The sequence below is a fragment of the Bombina bombina genome, chromosome 2, assembly GCF_027579735.1.
Source record: "Bombina bombina isolate aBomBom1 chromosome 2, aBomBom1.pri, whole genome shotgun sequence".
Taxonomy (NCBI): domain Eukaryota; kingdom Metazoa; phylum Chordata; class Amphibia; order Anura; family Bombinatoridae; genus Bombina; species Bombina bombina.
In genome coordinates, this window is record NC_069500.1 from 523,471,320 (window position 1) to 523,497,494 (window position 26,175).

The following is a 26,175-nucleotide window of genomic DNA, read 5'->3' on the forward strand; positions in this document are numbered from 1 at the left end:
CGGTTAGGGACCGGAGCCCCGCTGTAAAGTGAAAACCGCCTTAATGTGAACAAGGCGGTTTTAACTTTCATTCCACTTGCCAGTGTTTTAAAAACATGTTTGAACTAACATATACTACTATGTGTGTAGTTTAACACTAGCACGCTAGAGTACAGTATTCAATTAGTAGTTAATAAAAACTGTACATCACCTGTAAAATAGTAGTAAAATTTGCTAGACTACAACACAGACACGGAGTGCACTGTAATGCTGTAAACAGACCGAATGGCGCATAACAAAATGGCTCCAGCAGCCTTTCTCGCAATCTCAAGATGAGTACAGCAATGTTTCAAATTCCTTGGAACCAGCCACAATTCTACCTCATTGTATACATATACTGAAGAGCATTTCAAGAGTATTAATAAGTGTATTAATTGGACAGTGTGTAAAAACTTCATAGTATATAGCATATCTAACAGGTACAAGATGTGCCTCTGTATATAATGAAGAGCAAAAAAAGCACATCCTCTTACTTTTTACACTGTATTGTGTACAATGCTTAGAGAGACAAATGTATTATACATTAAAAGCACTTTAAACTCAACATAATTTTAATAATGGTAATACTAACCTGAAGTACTGGGATCAGAGGCCATAATACCCCAGATCAGTTAGTTGGTCATTAGTCAAATGTCAGTGTCTTTAATGTGAGCATGTTGCAATCACATCAATTCTGATTTATTTATTTTTTAATGCCAGGAATCATTTTGAATATGATCTGAAACAGAGAAATATATTTCATTACAAGTGCAATGCTTCCATATTAGGATTTACTGCCCAAGAACGTTTAAATCTCCTCTAAGAGTGAAATCAGCCTAGATGTGTAGGAATTTATAACCAGTTAGGACAGTTAACACAAGAGCCAGACTTACCGCTCACTTGCTCTGAGGCACAGGAACCTAAGGTACGGTGTTTGTACTCCTCCTACAGTCATAACTTTGCATAAGAAGCTATATATCTGTCACAGTCTGACTGGTTGATTAGAACATCAAATAATGTTGTAGCATACAGAATATGAGAGAAATTAGAAGTACAGACACACACACGCTAAATAGCCAGCATCCTAGTTCACCTTAGGACAAACATAGCACAATTTAAAGTGATTGTAAAGTTTAAGGAATTAGTACCCAGTACCTAAAAATAATCTTAAAAACAGGGGCACTTTAATTATTTAAACTTTACAAGGAGGCTTCTTTTTAAAAATACTTACCACTGCATTATAGGAAACATAATGCCGATCCTCTGCCCGCATCTCCTACTGTATTTAGCATATTGATGACGCATCTGGCTTCCTCCAATCGTTGTGTATCCCACAAGCTGATTGCCAAAGGGGGCACGCAACGATTGGAGGAAGCGTCATCGATCTGCTTAATACAGTTGGAGATGGGGGTGGAGCAGGGACGGAACTCCCATTGGTGCAGCAGGTGCAATGGCATCAGGGCCCAAGTTCTGGGGGGGCCCATAGCAGTCAGTCAATACATAGTGATACTGTTGTAACCTGAAGATTTTGAAGATCATAAACATAATAAACTTCTGGCAGAATATGCAGAACATTTTTTTTGTAGTTGAATAACTATCGGCTAGATTACAAGTTTTGCGTTATGAGCTGCTCGGTGCTAACTTGCAAGTTATTGTCACCGCTCACCTCCCTATAGCGCTGCTATTACAGGTTTGCAAAAAAAACGGCGTTAGCAGGCACTATTGCAGCGTAAAGCAAAATTGAGCTCCATACCGCACTCCAATACCAGCGCTGCTGTGAGCTGGTTTTACGTGCTTGTGCACGATTTCCCATAGACATCAATGGGGAGAGCCGGCTAAAAAAAAGCCTAACACCTGCAATAAAGGAGCGTAAAGGTCCGTAACGCAGCCCCATTGATTACTATGGGGAAACAATTTATGTTTAAACCTAACACCCTAACATAAACCCCAAGTCTAAACACCCCTAATCTGCCGCCCCCGACATCGCCGCCACCTACATTACAGTTATTAACCCCTAATCTGCCACCCCCAATGTCACTGCCATCTACATTACAATTATTAACCCCTAATCTGCCACCTCCGACATCGCCGTCACCAATCAGCCAATAGAATGCAAGCTCAATCCTATTGGCTGATTGGATCAGCCAATAGGATTGAAGCTCAATCCTATTGGCTGATTGCATCAGACAACAGGATTTTTTCACTTTTAATTCCGATTGGATGATAGAATTCTATCAGCCAATCGGAATTCAAGGGATGCCATCCTGGATGACGTCCCTTAAAGGAACCTTCATTCTTCAGTCGCCATTGTAAGAAGAGGATGCTGCACGCCGGATGGATGAAGATAGAAGATGCCGTCTGGATGAAGACTTCTGCCGGCTTGAATGAAGACTTCGGCCCGCTTGGATGAAGACTGCTCCCAGCTTCGTTGAGGACTTCTTGCCGCTTGGATGATGAAGACTTCTGCTGCTTTGTTGAGGACGGATGTCGGGTCTTCAAAAACTGTAAGTGGATCTTCGGGGGTTAGTGTTAGGTTTTATTAAGGGTTTATTGGGTGGGTTTTATTTTTAGATTAGGGTTTGGGCGGAAAAAGAGCTAAATGCCCTTTTAAAGGGCAATGCCCATCCAAATGCCCTTTTCAGGGCAATGGGGAGCTTAGGTTTTTTAGATAGGTTTTTATTTGGGGGGGTTGGTTGTGTGGGTGGTGGGTTTTACTTTGGGGGGTTGTTTGTATTTTTTTTACAGGTAAAAGAGCTGATTTCTTTGGGGCAATGCCCCGCAAAAGGCCATTTTAAGGGCTATTGGCAGTTTAGTTTAGGCTAGGGTTTTTATTTTTATTTTGGGGGTGCTTTTTTATTTTGATAGGGCTTTTAGATTAGGTGTAATTAGTTTAAATATTTGATCATTTCTTTTTTATTTTGTGTTATTTAGTGTTTGTTTGTTTTTGTAATTTAGTTAATCGTATTTAATTAATGTAATTTTAGTGTAAGGTTAGGTGTTAGTGTAAGACAGGTTAGGTTTTATTTTACAGGTAAATTTGTATTTATTTTAACTAGGTAGCTAGTAAATAGTTAATAACTATTTACTAACTATTCTACCTAGTTAAAATAAATACAAACTTGAAATAAAAATAAAACCTAAGATAGGTACAATGTAACTATTAGTTATATTGTAGCTATCTTAGGGTTTATTTTACAGGTTAGTATTTAGTTTTAAATAGGAATTATTTAGGTATTAATAGTAGGTTTTATTTAGACTTATTTTAATTACATTAAAGTTAGAGGGTGTTAGGGTTAGATTTAGGGTTAGGGGTTAATAACTTTAGTATAGTGGCAGCGATTTTGGGGCAGCAGATTAGGGGTTAATAACAGTAATGTAGGTTGCGGCGATGTTAGGGACAGCAGATTAGGGTTTAATAATATTTAACTAGTGTTTGCGATGCAGGAGTGCGGCAGTTTAGGGGTTAATATGTTTATTCTAGTGGTGGCGATGTCCGGAGCGGCAGATTAGGGGTTAATATTTTTGTTTTAGTCTTTGCGATGCGGGAGGTCCTCGGTTTAGGAGTTAATAGGTAGTTTATGGGTGTTAGTGTACCTTTTAGCACTTTAGTTATGCGTTTTATGTTGCGTAGCATAAAACCCATAACTACTGACTTTCAGTTTACGGTATGGATCTTGAATGTATAGGCTGTACCTCTCACTTTTTGGCCTCCCAGGCAAACTCGTAATACCGGCGCAAAGGAAGTTCCATTGAAAAAGGACTTTTTGAAAGCTGCGATAGTTATGTTGTGTTCCGGCCAAAAAAGTGTGCGACTCGTAATACCAGGGGTAGTGAAAAAGAGCCTTAACGCTGCTTTTTCAATCATACCGCAAAACTTGTAATCTAGCCGTATGTGAACTAATTGTGATATATTCTTCTTACATACATTTATTTCATCCTGTTAAATTGATGTGTTTTTTAATTACATGTATATTCAAGCTTCTGTTGACTGATGGTTACAGGCGTATGCTGCTCTTAATGGCTCTCTTGCCAAGTCCTGCTCAAATGCTGCAATGAGTTGAGGCTCAGAGTAAAACTTTATCTCTGTGTTTAACCTCTTTGCCATAGGTTAAAGGGACAGTCTACTGCAGAATTTTTATTGTTTAAAAATATAGATAATTCCTTTATTACCCATTCCATCATGCACATTGATTAATTAGTTTTTTGAGTAGAAACATATCTGCAATATACATGTATTTGCAAAAATGTTTCTAGTAAAAAATTACCACTGTTTTAGCGTTTACATTTTTCTCTGCATGTACATATGAACGATAGCTAGATATTCTCAGTGCACCAGCATTTTAAATACTGCAGCTGCTCAGAGTGCCAGTGGGAATTGTATCATGTCAGCAATTAACAAATTAGAGTCCTTACCAAATGGTACAAGCACTTTAGGCTCTCTGAGCAAATGCTGTGTTTAAAATGCTGGTGCACGGTGCATACTTAAATACACTCTTGAAACAGCTATTGCGTTTGCTAGAAGCATTGCTAATTATATATATATATATATATATATATATATATTTTTTTTTTTTTTTTACAAAAATGCTTCTATTCAAAATTGAAATGCACCCATGTGGATTCCAGTCTTGGCTGGAATGTCCCTTAAATATAATTTTTACCTCTGTGATTACCTTGTATCTTAAAGCCTCTGTAGACTACCCCCTTATCTCAGTTATTTTGACAGACTTGCATTTTAGCCTGTCAGTGCTGATTTATAAATAACTCCACAGGAGTGAGTACAATGTTATCTATTTGGTAGACATGAACTAGAGCTGTCTAGCTGTGAAAAACTGTAAAAATGCACTGAGATAAAAGATGGCCTTCAAGGTCTTAGAAATTAGCATATGAGCCTACCAACATTTAGCTTTCAACAAAGAATACCAAGTGAACAAAGCAAATGTCATAATAAAAGAAAATTGGAAAGTTGCATAAAATTGCATGCCCTATCTGAATCATGAAAGTTTCATTTTGACTAGACTGTTCCTTTAAATTTTAAATTGGTGGTGTTAACTTTGAGCTGCAAAGAGTTATACAGGTGGTGAAAAAAAGTGTTATCAGCTTCTATTTTCACTCAGTTTTAAAAAAATCCTCATTCTACAATTATTTTATAAGTTGTTATACATAACCCTACCTCCATTTTCATTTAACATACAGTAACTTCCCTTATTTCAGAGCAGAATTGGTGGTTCATACTTTGTTTCTGAGCAACTCTAATAAGATGATATAAGACTGGTTTTGCACTTGCAACCCTCACCTGCGATCAACTAAGCAGTTAAAGACACATACATATATATATATATATATATATATATATATATACACACATACTGTATGTATATATATATATATATATATATATATATATATATATATATATATATATATATATATATATATATTACATCTATGTCATGCTGCTTTGAAATGTTTTTGTTAATAGATTTTTTTCATGGCTTTAAGTAATACAATTATAAAAAAAATATCTAAAATATTAGAGTCAACATAATTCTTAATTATTCATATGATTTTATTGAATATGTATATGTTTTAAATGTTTCATATTTTTAAATAATAGTTGTAAAGGGCATTTTGTCCCTTTACACCAAGGAGATTAAAATCTAAAGCTCAGTACATTATCGAATGCATACAGCAAGCAGTTAAAGGGCAAAATGTAAACTATGCTCATCATATCAAGCATCATCAATGCTTATCATTTGACCTTCTGTTGACTTACTTTGAAGTATGCAAAATGAAAAAGCATCAGCTTGGTTTACTGATGGATGTTGTTATCTTTTTTATCAACCATTTTAATGGCTATTGACTGGCTGCAAAATGTATAACACCAGCAATGAAAACTTAACCATAGTTTTTAATGGACACTGGTGATATAATAAAATCTTCAAAAAAATTTATAATTTCATTTTTCCATTAAAACATATAAATACATATAATACATATAAATACAAACCTGGTGCCATATGTAGTGCAATGTCAATACAAATAGTTTATTAATTTATTGCACAAGCTGTAAGCATGCTTAGGTTGAGTAATCTTATTTTTTTATTATTATTATTATTTTAAATTACATATTTCTTCCACTTTTTACTTTTCTTTTGTATAAAGCCAGATGAACAGTTGCCATTTTTCCGTCAGGCTTGACATACAGGAATGTAAACAAATTCAGTGCCAAACAGCAAATAGAGTTGCAGCACAAGGAGTTGTCGCAACTGAGAGCGGAGGACCAGGCAGATCGAAAGCTATCCTAAAGAAAAAAAACTACCAGCCCCAGATGCAGTGCGGTGCCTCAGATCGGCGGTGAGGACCAATACACCAAATGGTGACCGAAAGGAGCATTGTACTGAGCACTCAGAGGGGGAAAAGTAAAAAAAAAAAAAAAAAAAAAAAAAAAAAAGCTTTATTAGTAAACAATTAAAAAGCTTTTCCTTGCCCTCCTGCATGTATATGGACTTTTTAATTGTTTACCAATAAATTTTGGTTTTTAACTTTTTCCCCCTCTGAGTGCTCAGTACATTGCTCCTTTTAGCAAATAGAGAAGTATTTATTTTAGATTATTCTCAGAACTTTACACTGATGTCTCTCCTTTTACAATACAGGGATATTAAATAGTATGAGATTGTAATATAAAATGTTTAATTATGTGTAGTTAAAAAAACGTAATATACATATATCCATTTATTTTGTTCCCTCTTCCTGTAATTTAACCCCTTAACGACCAAGGACGTGACAGGCATGTCCTACAAAAAACGGTCATTAATGACCAAGGACTCCTCTGAGGTTTCAAGCACTGGAAGCGGTCCTGATCACTTCCAGTTGCTTTCAGGGTATTGCAGCGATGCCTCAATATTAAGGGACACTGAACCCAATTTTTTTTCTTTCGTGATTCAAATAGAGCATGCAATTTTAAGCAACTTTCTAATTTACTCCTATTATCAAATGTTCTTCATTCTCTTGGTATCTATATTTGAAAAGCAAGAATGTAAGTTTAGATTCCAGCCCATTTTTGGTGAACAACCTGGGTTGTTCTTGCTGATTGGTGGATTAATTTTTATCGGCCAATAAACAAGTGCTGTCCAGGGTCCTAAACCAAACAATAGCTTAGATGCCTTTTTTTTCAAATAAAGATAGCAAGAGAACTTAGAAAAATTGATAATAGGAATAAATTAGAAAGTTGCTTAAAATTGCATGCTCTATCTGAATCACAAAAGAAAAAAATTGGGTTCAGTGTCCCTTTAAGGCATTGTGTAATACCCTTTTTAAGCACATCAATGCAGAGAGGGCCACTTTGTGGCCTTCTCTGCATCGGCCAGCGATGGTGCCAATCATTGGTGGCGTGGGAGGTCTTGGAGGGAGTAGCCGAGTTCCTGTCAGTGGGGATGATGGGTCCAGGAGTGCGCACGCAGGAGGGAGGGACCGCCCGCTACACTATGGGACATCTGTAGTGAAATGGAAAGAGGGAGAATGATTTATAAGTAATGGGAAGGGAATCTGGGAGGGGGCAGCTACACTACAGAAAATGGAGGGTTTATTTATTTTTATTTTTAAAAAAAGGATTTTTTTTTTAGTAAACTGGGTACTGGCAGACAACTGCCAATACCTAAGATGGCGGCTAATAGGTTTGAAGGGGAGGCTTAGAGAGCTGTTTGGGGGGGGTCAGGGAGGTTGGGGGGTAATGGGGGATCCAACACTTCAGAAAAAAAATCTAAAACAAAATTCTTAAAAAAAACAAAACAAAACCCTTTATTTTTATACTAGCAGACTTTCTGCCAGTATTTAAAGTGAAGGTCAATTTTCATGTGAAAGTGCCTGGTTTAAAAAAAAAAAAAAAACTATTAAAAACAAGGGAACTTTCATTCATGAAAATTGATATTTCAGCTGTTTTTTTTAACTATACTTACCTTTTCTTCTGGAAGCCGCTCCAGTGCTTCACCAGCCCGTCGCAAGCCTCTTCATACGTCAGCAATGACGATTCCGGCATCCTCCAATCACGGCTTCCCCCCCCAGGGTAAACATTGCCTGAGGCAACGCCGTGATTGGAGAAAGCAGGTTTCGTCATTGCTGGGTAAGTAAACCAGGAAGAAGCAGGCGGGGCATCGTTTCAGAACGGCGATCCAGCGTTTCAGAAGAACAAGGTAAGTATTTTTAAAATACGGTGCTATGTCAATTTTCATGAATGAAAGTGCCCCTGTTTTTAATAGTTTTTTTTAAAACCGGGCACTTTCACATGAAAATTGACCTTCACTTTAAGATGGCGGTGACAATTGTGAGGTGAGGGAGGGAAGAGAGCTGTTTGAGATGGGTCAGGTGGGAGGCTGATCTCTACACTAAAGCTAAAATTAACCCTACAAGCTACCCAATTAACCCCTTCACTGCTGGGCATAATACAAGTGTGGTGTGCAGCGGCATTTAGCAGCCTTCTAATTACCAAAGACCATTTACAACCATTTGTGCCATAATTCCACAAGCTGTTTGTAAATAATTTCAGTGAGAAACCTAAAGTTTGTGAAAAAGTTTGTGAAAAAGTGATTTCTTTTTTTTTTTTTATTTGATCGCATTAGGCGGTGAAATGGTGTCATAAAATATACCAAAATGGGCCTAGATCAATACTTTGTGTTGTCTACTAAAATAAAATATATACATGTGAAGGGTTATTCAGGGATTCCTGACAGATATCAGTGTTACAGTGTAACTAATTTTGAAAAAAAATGGTTTGGAAATAGCAAAGTGCTACTTGTACTTATTGCCCTATAATTTGCAAAAAAAAAAAAAGCAAAGAGCTTGTAAACACTGGGTATTTCTAAACTCAGGACAAAATTTAGAAACTATTTAGCATGGGTGTTTTTTGGTGGTTGTAGATGTGTAACAGATTTTGGGGGTCAAAATTCGAAAAAAAGTGTGTGTTTTTTCATTTTTTTTCCTCATATTTTATAAAAAAAAATTATAGTAAATTATTTGATATGATGAAAATAATGGTATATTTAGAAAGTCCATTTAATGGCGAGAAAAACTGTATATAATATGTGTGGGTACAGTAAATGAGTAAGAGGAAAATTACAGCTAAACACAAACACAGCAGAAATGTAAAAATAGCCCTGTTCCTTAACGGTAAGAAAATTGAAAAATGGTCTGGTCACTAAGGGGTTAAAGGGATACTAAACCCGTTTTTTCTTCTTCTTAAATGATTTAGATAGAGCATCCAGTTTTAAGCAACTTTCTAATTTACTCCTATTATCAAATGTTCTTAATTCTCTTGCTATATTTATTTGAAAAAGCAGGCATCTAAGTTAGGAGCCAGCTCATTTTTGGTTCAGACCCTGGATAGCGCTTGCTGATTGTGGCTACATATAGCCACCATTCAGCAAGTGTTGCCTAGGTGCTGAACCAAAAATGGGATGGCTACTAAGCTTAGATTCCTGCTTTTTCAAAAATTTTGTTTAGTATCCCTTTAATTTTTCTTTCCACTGAGTTTCTATAAAGTAATGGGTGCTGCCATGTCTAAACTTAAGAAACTTAAGTTTTAGGCTTATCTTACTGTAATGCTGCAAACAATTAGAAACAGATATAAAACAGGCAATAAAACAGACTAATACAAACAAGGTTGTATGGCTTACACAAATGCTACTTTATTGCATTTTTGGTTTATATTTCTCTTTCAAATTATCTAATTGCGCTCCACAGAAGACAGAGATAAATAGTAAACTATTTCAAACATGGCAGCACCCAATACTTTATAGAATCTAAAGTACTTTATAGAAACTAAACTTTTACACTTATATAATCAATATTTAAACAACTAATTGTAAAAATACATCTACATATTACTCTAAGGCTAATATTTGCTTTGAATACATCATTATGTCTAGCATGTATTTACTGTTTAATGTCCCTTTAGTGGGACTACTATAGGCTACATATTTATCAGTAACTAAATTTCCTTTGCATTAAAACAATATCTTGAATCCAGACACAGAATGGTGCAGAAAGTGACACTAGATTAGACAAATTCACATACAGTATTTAATGGAATTGTATCCAATGTATTGTATCTTGTCAAAAACTACTATTTTCCAACATCTACCTCACTAGCCTGATTTTTACCTACCAATTTTATTATCAGCACCTAATTTCCAAGATCACTCCTACACTATGTTCAGTTTTATACACTATGGACCATATTAACATTTCTCTCATCCTTATGCAATAATTAAGTGCATTATATAAGGAAAGGAAAATAAAGAATACTGCTATATGTGCTAGATATATAGAAGTTTATGAGCCTTGTGTGTAGGCAATACCTGTATACCAAGTCAATATTATATGGCAAGGAGAATTAAATGGGTTATAGTTATTACTCACCATCTGCATGTCTATGCCCTTCATGTGACATTCCACGCGTGTCTGGAAACATGTGTAAATGTCCCTTGTTAACCCCCTACTCACTTTCACAAAACACATGTCCTGACTTGTTCCAGCTGATAGACAAAGCTGAGCTTTAAAATTATAGACCCGCCCACAATTTGACTCCGCCTAGATTCCTGACTCCTATACGTAGCCATGTTGTGTGTGGCAGTTATAATGCAGCACAGTGTTTGGCTAACTATTATTTGCCCCCTACGTCTTGCAGATTAATGACTATCATTTAGCTTGTGAATACGCACACAAATAAAGCTTCAGCATCACAACTCTTTCTGTCTGAGGAACTGTTTTTAGACCAGTGCGTATCCCCTTCATATTTGAGACACTTTCTGAACAATGATTAACCTCTCATTTACTTACAATGTATAGAACAGAAATGAACCTCTTCCATCCTGCAGACCTTATATGAAATTATCTTATTCTCTTCTAAAAAGCACTATATCGCAGGGATTACTCTTCCTTAGAACAAGATGCACGTTATGACCCTACCTGCACGTTTGATTTGTTGGATCGATGCCATAGGTTGTAGCGCGATCCTTTAGTGATGACCACAAAGTGATATTGACAAGCCAGGGTAAGCTTGGGGTTTGCCTGGTAGTAAGGGAACGTTACCTAAGGGAAATCAGCACAGCGAACATTGCTATTTAGTCCCGAGGTTTCCTCTAACTAATTTCGTTTCCTTCGAAGTGGGAATTACACAGGTGCTAGTTTCATTGTGTTACCCTTCACTGACTTGTAACTATACTGAAAATGCGTCGTTCATTTGTGTCATTTAACTTTTAAAGCCTCCACAGCTGTGTTCATATTTTTCATATCTGTATGCTGTTCCTGTCTTACTTCAACTTCACATACCATCACCCCCCCCATCATTAGCCCAATACTCTCTCTGTTTTTAATCTCACTCACACACACACTATCTCTCCCTCTCTCTAACAAACACACACACACTATCTCTCCCTCTCTCTCACACACACTTTCTCTCACACACAGACACACACTGTCTCTCTCACACAAACTATCTCTCTGTCTCTCACATACACACTATCTCTCACTCTCTCTCACATACACACTATCTCTCACTCTCTCTCTCACACACACACACACTATCTCTCTTTCTCACACACACATACACACTATCTCTCTCTCACACACACACTCACACACACACTATCTCTCTCACACACACACACTATCTCTCTCTCACACACACACACTATCTCTCTCTCACACACTATCTCTCACTCTCTCACACACTATCTCTCTCACACACACATACACACTCACACACACATACACACTATATCTCTCTCACACACACACACACTATCTCTCTCTCTCTCTCTCTCACACACACACACACATACACACTTTCTCTCACACACACATACACACTATCTCTATCTCACAAACACATACACCATCTCTCTCTCACACACACACACACTATCTCTCTCTCACACACACACACTATCTCTCACTCTCTCACACACTATCTCTCACTCTCTCACACACTATCTATCTCACTCACACACTATCTCACACACACACACACTATCTCTCTCTCTCACACACACATACACACTTTCTCTCTCTCACACACACACACACTATCTCTATCTCACAAACACATACTCATACACCATTTCTCTCTTACACACACACATGATCTCTCACACACACACACACACACACACACAATATCTCTTTCTATCACTCTGTCTTGCAAATATGATGCTTTTGGTCCCATCTGTGTGTCCTGCGGTATCTGAGAATCCTGTACATGAAACCCAGGGGCACAGACCCTTATTAGTCATTACAGTCCAAACAGAAACCACTAGACTGCCCAGAAATACTTTATCCATATGTAAATGTATCTTTGAGTATGTAACAATATATTTTATTACATAACTTTAAAGCTCTCCATTAATCTTTTTTCTAGACATATATTATTTTTCTATATACATATATTAATATATATCCTGTTGTTTATTTTGTCTCTATCGTGCAGTGCTCTCTTTATTTCCAGTGCTAGAGTCACTGTCACCTATCTTTAATCTATCATCTGTCTATATTTACCTATAATCTATCTAGTATCTATCTTTATGTGACTTACAGCACACAGTATATAAGTATATGCATATACACGTGTGTCCTGTTGCAGTATGGCTATTATGTGCTCTCAGTCTCACTCTCTGTCCCTTTGGTTTCTCACTGTCAATTTGGCTCCGTCTCTCTGTTCTTTGTGTCCTCTTGTATTAGAGGAAAGGAGAAAGAGGAAGAAAGAGGAGGAGTAGGAGAGAGAGAGAGAAAAGGATAAAGAGGGGAGGAGGGGGAGCGCAGAGGATTTGGGGGGTGCGTGTCAACTCGTATTCTCAGCATCATTCGCTGGAAACCCAGAGCAGCATATGCAGAAACCTGTCTCAGCTTCCCTATGCTGTACTGTGCCTCTCTCAGCACCTCTCTTACACCCTGTAGCCCAGACTGCCCTCTCTCACCCTACAGCTCTTTCACACACTCTCTTTCAGTGTCTCACTCTGCTTGTTTGTGTCTATCACTATCACATGGTCTCTGCACCAGGCACGCAAAGCTTTGGAGCAGCAGTTTCTCTACTACACCTGGAGCTGTCCCTGCAGCACTCTCACTCACATTTAATTGTGACTCTGCAGCAGTCTCACTCATATCTAATTGTGCCTCTGCAGCACTCTCACTCACATCTAATTGTGACTCTGCAGCAGTCTCACTCACATCTAATTGTGACTCTGCAGCAGTCTCACTCACATCTAATTGTGACTCTGCAGCAGTCTCACGCACACCTGGGGAAAGCTCCAGTGCTGTTGCATCCAGAGCCGTCTCTTCTGCCATCTACTTAAGATCTCTCACATCTGGAGTTGTACGGTACGTTACAAACTTAGGTTACTGTGCTTGCAATATGTTTGTGCTTTTGTTTCTCTCTGTTTCTTTAGTCTTTCTCTTTATGTTGCTCTCTCTCTCTCTCTTTATGTTGCTCCCTCTCTTTTTTTCTCTCTCTCAATATATATGTTTACTTATACATATAAAAAGGGTTGGAGAAGTCCCTGTTTGTGCTAGTGTATATGATACTGTGAGTTAATGTTTAAATGCGTGTATTCAACTATAGCTTGTGTGTGTGTGTGTAAAGAGATAGATAATAGATACATATGTACATAGATAGACAGATAGATAAATAGAAATGAGTGTATATATATATAAACACACACACACACATAGGGGCATATTTATCGAGCTCCGTACAGAGCTTGATGCCCCGTGTTTCCAGCGAGTTTGTAGGCTCGCCGGAAGCAGAAGTTATGAAACAGCGATCGGGTTGATTGACACCCCTGCTAGCGGTCCATTGGCCGCGAATATGCAGGGGGCGGCATTGCACCAGCAGTTCACAAGAACTGCTGGTGCAATGATAAATGCCGAGAGCATATGCTGTCGGAATTTATCGATGTGCAGCGGACATTATTCCGCTATATCGGATAATGTCCTCTCGCACCATAACAAATAGGCCCCATAGTGTTTATTTGTGTGCAAAGTTAGACTGTGTGTATCTGTATTTTTGACACATAAAAACATAGATTTTGACAGCAAATAAAAATCAGACATGTACTGAACTCCTTCAATGTATTTGTCTCTACTGCTTCAGTGGAAAGGTTACCCAAGCTGTCAACCTTGCTGGATAATTGTGATTTTAAATAGCACTTTGGAGCTAAAATATGTTCTTCTATTCATCATTTTCTGAACATTGCTTTTATTTCCCCTTGAAATTTGTAACATTTCTTGTATTTCACAATGTTTTCCATATTGTATATGGTGTTTGTATCTATCTATCTATCTATCTATCCGTCTATCTATCTGTCTATTTTATTTTTTATTTTTCTCTTGCAAATTGCTATGTCAGATCTTTGTTTAATGTTCTTTATTTATGTACCATGAATATATTCTGTTGAATGTTACACGGAATTCTAGCTGAAGATGTATTTATGGTTTATAAGAGTGTTAACCACTTTAAGGCTTTGGAGTCATGGCATATTATCGGGGCCCCAGGCAGCAAGAAAAATAATAATTAATGGTGACCCTCGTCTTAAAAGGTTGGAATCCCTGATCCATAATATGACATTAGCATCTCCAACTTTGGGCTAGATTACAAGTGGAGCAGTATTTAACCTTCCTGCTTGAGTGCTAACTCTGCAAGAAGTATTTTTTTTGTGCGCATCGGATATCGCTCGCATTACAAGTTGAAAGTAAACTGTTTTCACTTGCGCGCAAAAAGCTGAACTTAGAATATTGCACGCACAATAACGTATTCCCCAAACATATTCTCAAATGTGCTAACCCGACATGAAAATATGAATATTTCACATTTCAATGTTGTTCACATAGCAGAATATGTTCTATTTATTCAGAAATACATACTTCTACATATATCTGATGCTATTTTGGTACAATATATATCTATACCTATATATATATATATATATATATATATAGATATATATATATATATATATATATATATATAGATTATTATTATTATATATATATATATCTATTTAGAACTACATAGAACATATTCTAAATATTTACAGTAAACACAGTATAACACTTTATTAAATATGAAAATGGCATGAATATGCTTTTACATGTTTCATCTACTTAAAGGGACAGTCTACACCAGAATTGTTATTGTTTTAAAAGATAGATAATCCCTTTATTACCCATTCCCCAGTTTTGCATAACCAACACAGTTATATAAATACACCTTTTACCTCAGTGATTATCTTGTATCTAAGCCTCTTCAAACTGCCCCTTTATTTCAGTTCTTTTGACAGACTTGCAGTTTAGCCAATCAGTGATGGCTCCCAGGTAACTTCACGTGCATGAGCACAGTGTTATCTATATGAAAAACATGAACTAACACCCTCTAGTGGGGAAAAACCTGTTAAAATGCATTCTTAAGCGGCGGCCTTCAAGGTCTAAGAAATTAGCATATGAACCTCCTAGGTTTAGCTTTCAACTAAGAATACCAAGAGAACAAAGAACAATTGGTGATAAAAGTAAATTGGAAAATTGTTTAAAATGACATGCTCTATCTGAATCATGAAAGTTTTTTTTGGACTAGACTCTCCCTTTAACTGCAAAGAGCTCCAATGCACTTATATATATTTCTATATGTGTGTACATATGTATTTATTTATTTAAATGTGTATATATATATCTGTAAATACATACATTCTTATGTACACACATATAAAGATATACTTTGTAATGTATTTTTGATGTGTTTTGTGACACTTTTTTGTTTCCCGGAACAGTTAACCAGAGCTCTGAGGACATAGTAATCTAGAGTAAATAGCGATGGCGCAAACTCCTTTTTGATCGCGCGTAATTGTTAATGCGCCACTCATATTCTGGCCCTTTATACTGCAAGTATTCTTACCTGAACAACCAATTGTCATGTTGCTTTTTTCCTGCTACATTTACTTTATTGCTAAGTGTCTTTCCACCTCGGCTGCTCTTATTAAAACATAATTAAATCTATATTCTACACTGGATTTTTGTGTTATTAATGAAAATGTTCTGTACAGTATAAAACTTTTGATCCAATGCACTTGGCTTTTTTATGGCAGAATGTTAGGAGTTATAATGAAGAGTTCTATGAATCATTATTATTATTAATTTTAGACAGGGAATATATATGGAGCAGTGAAACCTCTCAGATTTCAATGATATCCTTTGAGAGTTTAGTTGCTGAAATATGGAGAACACTTACATACAAAAGGGAATAGATGAAAAATAATAATAAAAAAATACACAGATTATTATTTTTTCGCAGTAGAGAAAGTGTGTTCATCAGTGACAATAGAAATGGAGAAATGAAAATAATGGCTTTTATGAAGCTGTAGGTGGAATTATTTGGATGTATTATAGGAAGTAGTAGGAATCAGGGGAAGGTATATGGAGAGAACATGGAACCCAATAATATATGTTCCAGGGAACATTTATTTTGAGCAAATTAAGTTATAGGAATTGATTTTATGGATTAATGAACTAAAAACAAAGAGGTGATAAGAAATAAAAAGTGGACTTTTGTAGAGGTAATAAACAGAGCATATATGATGCTAATAGAGAGTAGTATAAGTAATATGGAAGTTTTATATGAGGAAATAAAAAGAGCTGTAGGATATAATTCTAAGCAAAAGAAGGTGCTAAATAGATGGATTATATGGAGAATTAGGAGAAGTTATAAGCAAATCTTACATGGGGCAATATTAAAGCCAAGGTTAGCAAAGAGTTAAAGGGACATTCTAGTCAGTATTGAAATCCACATGGATGCACTTCCTTTTTTAATAGAAGCATTTTTGTAATATGCAGGTATTAGCAAAAATGTTTCTAATAAAAACTATAGATGTTTTAAAAGAGTATTCAAGTATGCACTGTGCACCAGCACATTTTAAACACAGCACTTGCTCAGAGAGCCTATGGTCCTTGTAAAATCTGTTAATGATTTCATTTGTTAATTACTGACACGAAACAAGCTCCACTGACACTCTGAGCAGCTGCACTATTTAAAACGCTATTGCACTGAGAATATCTAGCTATGCTTCATGTGCACATGCAGAGAAAAAAGTTAACACTAAGGCAGTGATAACTTTTACTAGAAGCATTTTGCCAATACATGTATATTGCAAATATGTTTATATTCAAATATGTAATTCATCTATTTGCATTTAAATTTTGACCGCAATGTCCCTTTAAGAGAGAAAATATATGGAGGGATATGTTATAGGAGTTAAAGAAAGGTTAGATAATGTAATACAATTAGCCTTTGGTTATATGTAATAACCTTAATAGTTATAGAGGGAATTTAAATGGAAAGTCTGAGACCTGATGGCAATAGATGCTATATTAGCAAGTGGTTCTATAGAACAATGAGGTCTTATAAGGGGGAGTTACATAGAGCAAACAAAAAAAGTTATATGGAAAGAGTTTCTGAAACATTATGAGGATCTATAACATAGGTGGGCAACTTGCTACCTAGGTGATGCATTTTGCTCTTCAAAGCTTCCTCTGTTACTCCATCCTTTTCTCTGATGGGTTAATGAATGGTTAATGTGAAGGTCAATTTTGATGAATTAGTGCCCGGTTTTTAATAATCTTATTAAAAACAAGGGCACTTTAATCAAAATTGACATTTCACACATTTTCTTCAAAAACTTACCTTTTAATCCTGGCAGCCGCTCCAGCACTTCCTCTGCCCGTCGCAAGCCGCCTTCACGGGTCCAAAATGACGAATCTGGCTTCCTCCAATCACGGCGTTGCATCAGGTCAAGATTTCCCGGGGGGGGAAGCCTTGATTGGAGGAAGCCGGGTTCGTCATTTCTGACATCTGCAGAAGCTTCCGACAGCCGGGGGAATCGCCGGAGCGGCTGCAAGGATTAAAAGGTAAGTTTTTGAAGAAAATAATTGAAATGTCAATATTGATGAATTAAAGTGCACTTGTTTTTAATAGGTTTATTAAAAATTGGGCACTAATTAATCAAAATTGACCTTCACTTTAATATTAGCAGAACTTTTCTAGTGTTGTTTCTTTCTCTAGCTATTTGTACTCCACCATAACCTCTACAAAATTAAAACACTGCATTTTATCAGAATTTATTGGCACCTTTTGCACACCCCAGCACTTATCTGCTCCATATCTGTCCATTGGCCCTGCTGAGGTCATATGACCCAATCAGCTTCTTCTATCTCTATAGAATAGCATTACTGTATTCAAAAGAATGTGCCTCAAAACTGTATTATAAAAAGAACAGTAAAGTCAAAATCAAACTTTCATGATTCTGATAGAAAATTTAATTTAAAACAACTTTCCAATTTACATCTATTAATGAATTAATTTGCTTCATTCTTTGTGTATGCTATAGAAAAGCATAGCTTGGTAGGCTCAGGAGCAGTAATGCATTGCTGTGAGCTAGCTGCTGATTTGTTGCTGCACATATATGTGTCTTGTGACCAGGTGTGCTCAGCTAGGTCACAGTAGTGTCATGCTACTCCTTCAACAAAGGATACCAAGACAATGAAGCAAATTTGAAAAGAGAAGTAAATTGGAAAGTTGTTTACAATTGTATGCTCTGTCTGAATCTGTCTGAATTATGAAATTATCTTGTAATTTCATTACAGAAGGTCTAAAAAATGTATCATTTATAATTTTACCCCACAAACATATACACTTCCTCACCACTCCTCTTTTCTTGCAGAATAATCCACTTACTATCACACACTGAAATAAAATCAAGTTAAGAGTTAGCAGTAGAATAAACTTTGGAGTATTTTCTTTTTGTGCTGCTCTTGGCACTGGAAAATATGATGCCACTTGCCTGCCTAGCCCAAATAAATTAAGTTCATATCTGCCTTTTTATATTTCTCCCGACCAGAGGCGCATGGAGGGGTCATGCGCCCGCACTAGACAACTGATTTGTAATAAAATAAACAAACAAAACAATTGGAGAGCATAGAAGTGGGATAGCAACATACCATATAATTACTTTTTAAAATGTGCTTCTCTAAATCCTGCTGCCCTAGGCACATGCCATAATATACTACTGAGTGCAAGGTGAGGCCTGTATGAGGACTCGGATGTTGCATTTATGGTCCAGTGACATGCCTTTACAGCAATGGGTTCCGTGAAGTAATAGATAATGATATAGGAAGGGTTTACTGAAGAATGCAGGAGTTATATGGAGGGATTATAAGGAGCAATGGTAGGGACTTTATACTCTTATTATACAGAGAATTAGGAGGAGACATGTGAAGGTTTATGTAGGGTAAAACAAGTTCATATGGGACTATAAACAGGGCCGGCTCAACCATGGGACCAAGTGGGTTCAGTGGACCCAGGCAGCACTTAACAAGGGCAGCACATCAGTGACTTGAGTCAGTCACTCAATGTCAGACCCAGACCACTCCTGACCTCTGTCTCTCTGTGGGGGAAGTCACAGGCTACCAGCAACATAACCTCATCATGCACAAAGACCCAGAACCCGTCAGGAGCAACATTCATGGTGGGACAAGTGCATATCTTCCCTAACTTCATTCCCACTTATTGCACAATAGTGCATAAGCATTGGTTGCATGCAGGTCAGCAGGCAGGCTTAGTAGGGTCAGCGACCAGGCTAGTAGATTGAGATGCTAATCAGGAATGGGCATCATTTCATTCTCGGACCCAGGCAGCACAGTATCTTAAGCCGCATGACTATAAATATAGAAATAAGAATTATTGTAAGAAATATGATGAGTTTCATATGAAGAGATTATGGTCAGATGAACAATAACTTGCTGGAAGAAAAATCACTCAGAATATTTGGTGTTTTCTTTTGAGCATTATATTGTAATGTTTGTGTGTGTTTTTCTCATGCAGAACCCTGCATAGTGAGATAAACAGCTCTCAAGCTAAGATTTGCTTTTCTACAATAATTTGACGGACTTTGCAGCACTGACGAGACTCCTTAGATAATCCTGCCAGACCAGTGATCTTTAGAGAATTGGGCATTATATATACTAAGGATGATAGTTAAAGGGATGGGCTGCAGAGAGCCAAAAACAAAAGAGTTATAAGGATGGTATTTGAAGTGACAGCATGAGTTAAATAGATTTGATATATGGAGAAATATGTGGCATTTTAGGAAGGAGTTTTGTTTCTGATGACATATGCTTTATATAATAACATAATAGGATACTTAACATTGAGTTTATTCTCGCTAGTAAATTATTTTACTATTTATACACCGTACAGAAGCTTGAAGAAGATAAACAAAGAAAATCTTTAACTGTGCTTGGAAGTTAATACTCTGCATCCAGAGACTGATCTACTAAATCCCTATAGGGAATAAAGATGAATTTTACTAGCAGCTGTAAGAGAGACAAAGACGATAGCGAGTGAGGGGCGAGAGATTTAGGGAGGAGAAATGACATAGAACTGAAGAGAAAAAACTTGAAAGGAGGGGCATGTAGGAACAGAATAAATGTCAGAGATGAATAAATGATACATCATGTACCATGTGGGTGTCCTCCACTCGTCCCCAGACAGACTAAGTAGCACTCTTACTGCCTCAAAGGGACATGTATAGGGACTTGTTAATACTCATATGACCTTACAGTCCTTAGTGAGTGCAGCAAGAGATGCATTGCCATCCTTACCAGAGACACTTGTCACCAGATGGTCATGTGTGTCCCTGAGAGCAACAGAACTTCTGCAGTGACACAAATTGTGTCTGAGGAAACTGCTGTTTCGCTCTCACCCTCTGTTCTGCATCCCTTGCAGTATCTCATTCTTTTTCTTTCTCTTCCCTCTTTCTTTCATCATTTTCTTCTTTATTTTGTCTTGTTATTCTTCACCTCTCCTTCAATATTTCTTTGTCTCTCCCTCTTTTCTCTATTATTCTCATCCCCTCCTCTGTCTCTTGTATGCATCCCTTTCTTTCCCATCTCTCCCTCTCCCCTCTTTATCTCTCTCTCTCCCTATGATTTCTTATCCTCTTCTTATTGCAGTAAAGCGTAAAGTGCTGAACATGACGGGCATACAAAGAGAGAGAAGGAGAGAGAGAGAGAGAGGAGAGAGAGATGAAGAAGGAGGGAGAGGGAGGCAGACATGGAATGGAGATGAGACAGATGGTACAATTTGTACTAAGAAATCTAAACAAAGAAAATAACTTATAAAGAAGAGGGGGCAAAATAAATAGGGAGCAAGGGTCAAACTAGGCAGTCAAAGTAAGTAAATGTAAGGTAACAGGAAAGACAATAGGAGACTTTAAGATTGGCTGTTATGCTAAGAAACAATTGTTGATGCTGAGAGACAGATTATGGCAGTCACTAATAGTCAACATGTGACACTAATGCAGATGGTGACATTAATAGATATTGCCTTTGGCAGCTGATAAAGCTAAGAGACTGCCTGTGACAGTCACCGTCAGCCTATTATACAGAGAGAGTGCTGCTAGGACCATGTGACAGCTGTTGATACAGAGTAATATCAAGTCAGTGACAAACTTTGTGAGGCTTTTAGAAACACTCTAAGAGACTGAGGAAAATGTAGGTCATAGTGAGTTAGTTCATGGCACAGAGAGATGACAATTTGGCATACAACACATTGCCAAGGAGGACACAAGCTGCTATGAGACAGACTGCAACATGGTGAGTGACACAGCCAAAGAGCCTACACAAAACATGAAAACTTCTTGAGACCTAGAGAAACAGCAAGACTCAATTACAATTCTCAGACAGAAAAAAAGCACTAGACAGAGTGAACCTGATACATATAAAACCATGGTGACCTAAACTTCAATTCTTTTTTTTTTTCTTGAAAGGTTTGCTTAAGTTTTGTGATTTATGGGATAAACTGCTCCCACCCCAAAACCTACCTACATGGAACAGCCTAAGGACCAAGAAAGGGACTTCAGCCCTGTGTGACCTCTGTAATCTGACCCCTAGTGTCTGACAGTGGGGTCCTCACACACCTCATGCCTGCCCTTTATCTGTGCCAGTTCCTTTTGCTGCTCCTCTGGGGCTACTGCATCCTGGCCCCTGTTATGGGAGAGATGTCTCCAGGTCTGCTGGGGAACACAAGTCCTGCTGAAAATCCTTTGCAAGACCCAGGCCCCCCTTTTAGGTCAAAACGGAGCTGGGTTTGGAATCAGTTCTTTGTAATAGAGGAATACGCAGGTCCAGAGCCAGTCCTAATTGGGAGGGTAGGTATCACTACTGTATAATCCTGTATCTCTCATATTCATAGCGGTTGCATATTTACTAATGAACATGTCTAAATATACCATATTATGATATAATGTAACATGGACCTACGGGACAGAATTGCAAATTAAGACATGACTCAATTCATATGTTACTGCCCTTTAAAGTAAAATAATCCCCAAATTCTAAGGGGACATCCTGTTTGGCTAAAAAAAGTGTGTGTTAAACAGCCTATAAGTAGCAGGCTCTCAGTTCTGGCAGAGGCAGTGTTTTTTCTTAGGAGAGGTTCAATCATCCATGCCAGCATGAGTGGCAATTCTGCTGTCAGCCAGCACATCAATTACATTGTTTGCTCCTAGTTTCTAACAGAATCAAATCTTCCTGGTGTAAAAAAAAAGAATATGCCACTGTGAGGTAAAACTTTACCTTGAAGCTAATTTTTTAATCAAAATCTCTTTAAAGGGACATTAAACCCAAATTTTTTCTTTCATGATTTAGAAAAAGCATACAATTTTAAACAACTTTCTAATTTACTTCTATTATCTAATTTGCTTCATTCTATTGATATACTTTGCTGAAAAGCATATCTAGATAGGCTCAGTAGCTGCTGATTGGTTGCTGCACATAGATGCCTTGTGTGATTGGCTCACCCATGTGCATTGCTATTTCTTTAACACAGGATATCTAAAGAATGAAGCAAATTAGATAATAGAAGTACATTGGAATGTTATTTAAAATTGTATTCTCTATCTGAATAATGAAAAAAAGTTTTTGGGTTTAGTGTTCCTTTAAGTTTTAAATATGGCTTGGCTTCCTAATGCCATAGATCTATCCCAGAGAGCAGACACGTACTGTGGGTAGCAGCACTAGTAAGTTGGATGGCTGGAAATGAGGATAAGACGGAAGCAAATAATACTTTAATAGTACATAAATAAGTTGACCATTTATAACATGAAAAAAATTGCATAGTGCTGGACTATGATTATTATTATTATTTATTTTCTTTAATGCACCTAAGGTAAACATTTGTTTCTTTACAGAAAGAAGTGTTTTTCAGTACCACCATCAAACACACCTATTTTATTCAGTATCTGGCCTGTTAGAGATATTTGAGAACTGGAATTGGGAAAAACTGATATCAAGTGGGCCACACAAGGGGGCATATTTATTAAGCTCCGTATGAAGCAGCAGTCTAAAGGGGGATATGTATCAAGCCGTCAACCGCAAATACGCCGGAATTCCGCAGCGTAATTGTTGTGAGCTTGATTCAACCTAGCTATCAAAGCCTACAGACTGGCAAATGTTGAAATTTGTGACGTAACATACGATCCGCCGGTCTCAATCTGACGGAGATCGATGCTTACGTCATTACAGATGTTCTGAATACACATTCGGCTCTATCTGACACTTTTTCAAAGTTATCAAATTTCTAACAGGTACGCTCACAGCTATTCCGGCCTAGTGTACCTGGTTTTCAATCCGCCACCCTGGAGGCCGCGTATGCCATGGAAATCAATGGGAGTCTGAAAGCACCAAAAGCTTATGTTCAGTGCTGCCATATATCCCATTGATTTCTATGGTTGAAAACAAGTTACGTTTACACCTAAGACCCTAACATAAACCCAGAGTCTAAACACCCCTAATCTGCTGGCCCGACATCGCCAACACAAATAAAATGTATTAACCCCTATCCCGCCGCTTCCCGACCCCGCCGCAACATAAATAAAGTTATTAACCCCTATAGGATTGAGCTCTCATCCTATTGGCTGATTGGAACAGCCAGTAGAATGAGAACTGCTCAAATCCTATTGCCTGATTGGAACAGCCAATAGGATTTTAGCTGCTCTAATCCTATTGGCTTATTGAAATCTTTCAGCCAATAGGAATGCAAGGGACGCTATCTTTGATGACGTCACTTGCATTGAAGTTCCAGTTTACGGCGGCGACCGTATGAAAAGGATGCTACGTGCCAGATGTCTTCAGGATGGACCCACTCTGCGCCGGATGGATGAAGATAGAAGATGCCGCCTGGATGAATACTTCTCCGGCTGGATGAAGATGGAAGAGGCCGCCTGGATGATGGCTTCTTGCCGCCTGGATGATGACTTTGCCGACTGGATGGATCCTTCAAGCGGGACTTCAAGAACTGTAAGTGGATCGTCGGGGGTTAGTGTTAGGTTTTTTTAAGGGTTTTTTGGGTGGGTTTTATTTTTAGATTAGGGTCTGGGCATGTAAAAGAGCTAAATGCCCTTTTAAGGGCAATGCCCATACAAATGTCCTTTTCAGGGCAATGGGGAGCTTAGGTTATTTTAGATAGGTGTTTTTTATTTGGGGGGGTTGGGTGGTGGGTTTTACTGTTGGGGGGTGTTTGTATTTTTTCTTTTACAGGTAAAAGAGCTGATTTCTTTGGGACAGTGCCCCACATAAGGCCCTTTTAAGGGCCATTGGTAGTTTATTGTAGGCATGGTTTTTTTTATTTGGGGGGGGGGGGCTTTTTATTTTGATAGGGCTATTAGATTAGGTGTAATTCATTTTTATTTTTGATAATGTGGTTTGTTTTCGTAATTTAGTGTTTTGTTTTGTTTTTAACTTGGCATTTATTTATTTTTTTGTACTAAGGTTTAATAGTAGATTTAAATAATTTTAGTAGGGTTAGGTTTTTTAATATGATATTTAGTTTATTTAATTGTTAGTTTACTTTAATTGTAGGATAATAGTTAGGGTATGTTAATTAATAGTTTAAAAATAGTTTATTTTAATTCTACAGGTAAGTTTAAATTTATTTTAAGATAGGGATGTGGTAATTTTAATTTAAAGTTAGTGGGTTGTTAGGTTTAGGGGTTAATAGCTTAATTTAGTTTATGGTGATGTGGGGGACTGGCGGTTTAGTTAGTGGTAGTGATGTGGGAGGCCAGAGGTTTAGGGGTTAATAATTTTATTTATGTTGCGTCGGGGTCGGGGAGCGGCGGGATAGGGGTTAATAACTTTATTTTGGTTGCGGCAGGTCGGGGAGCAGCGGGATAGGGGTTAAACATTTTAGTATAGTGGCGGCGTTTAGTGACAGGGTATAAATAAAGTTGGGAAAAAGCTGAATAGACGCGAGATCGATGATTGCTAGTTAACAACAGTCCGATGCTCATCGCCCCGTACTTGGTGCACATCTTTTTGCTGGCTTTTTTTTATAAATATGGAGAGCGTATTTAGATACGCGGCCGCGATGTTAGGTGAGCGTATTGGTGCTGGCGAATGCAACAAAGTTGACGGCTTGATAGATATCCCCCAGAATCTGTCCGCCTGCTCTGAGGCGGCAGACAGACATCGCCGGAAATCAACCCAATTCAATACAATCGGGTTGATTGACACTCCCTTCTGGTGGCCGATTGGCCGCGAATCTGCAGGGGGCGGCTTTGCACCTAACAAATAGGCCCCAAGGTGTATTTCTGTGAAAAACAGCCGCAGGAGCAAATTATAAGCAAAGTTTGTATGGGTGCCACCTCTCTTGGGAAAAAATACTGACTGTGATAATTAGCATATATTTGCATAATAATTATACAGTATAACTTAAAAACTAAAACTAACTGCTATGACTATTGTTAAATGATCATTTTGTGTAATCAAACATATTTAGATGTATTTATATATGTATATTTTATTATCTACACTGACCAAAACCTTAGTGTACTATGGTGTATAATTGGGAAATTAGCTATGTGTATGAATTTAAGTTAGATGCAGAGAGGTGAAACTATGAATATTACTTCCCTGGAATTTTAAAGAAAGTCCTGAAAATAGATCCAAAGCAAATTTGGCATATTTTGGGATATATATGGTTACCTCTTATTTTTAATCATATAAGAATTATAAATAAGTAGTAATATATTTATGCTGGTGTTAAGGAATTTAGGAAACAAAATG

General features: G+C 37.4%; 2 protein-coding genes across 2 annotated transcripts in view; one reads left to right on the forward strand and one right to left on the reverse strand.

Annotated features, from left to right (window-relative positions):
* The window catches only part of LOC128649185 (uncharacterized), a 166,540-nt gene extending 156,046 nt beyond the window's left edge, over nucleotides 1-10,494 (reverse strand). Inside the window, exons 1-2 of the mRNA XM_053702300.1 lie at nucleotides 10,435-10,494; nucleotides 611-757 (exon numbers count right to left, since the gene is read on the reverse strand). Coding sequence (XP_053558275.1) covers nucleotides 611-635 — 25 coding nt within the window. The 5' untranslated portion in view covers nucleotides 636-757; nucleotides 10,435-10,494. The remainder of the gene's footprint in view (nucleotides 1-610; nucleotides 758-10,434) is intronic.
* Nucleotides 10,495-21,992: 11,498 nt separating this feature from the next.
* Nucleotides 21,993-26,175, forward strand: part of CDH24 (cadherin 24) — a 118,439-nt gene continuing 114,256 nt past the window's right edge. Inside the window, exon 1 of the mRNA XM_053702302.1 lies at nucleotides 21,993-22,259. Coding sequence (XP_053558277.1) covers nucleotides 22,032-22,259 — 228 coding nt within the window. The 5' untranslated portion in view covers nucleotides 21,993-22,031. The remainder of the gene's footprint in view (nucleotides 22,260-26,175) is intronic.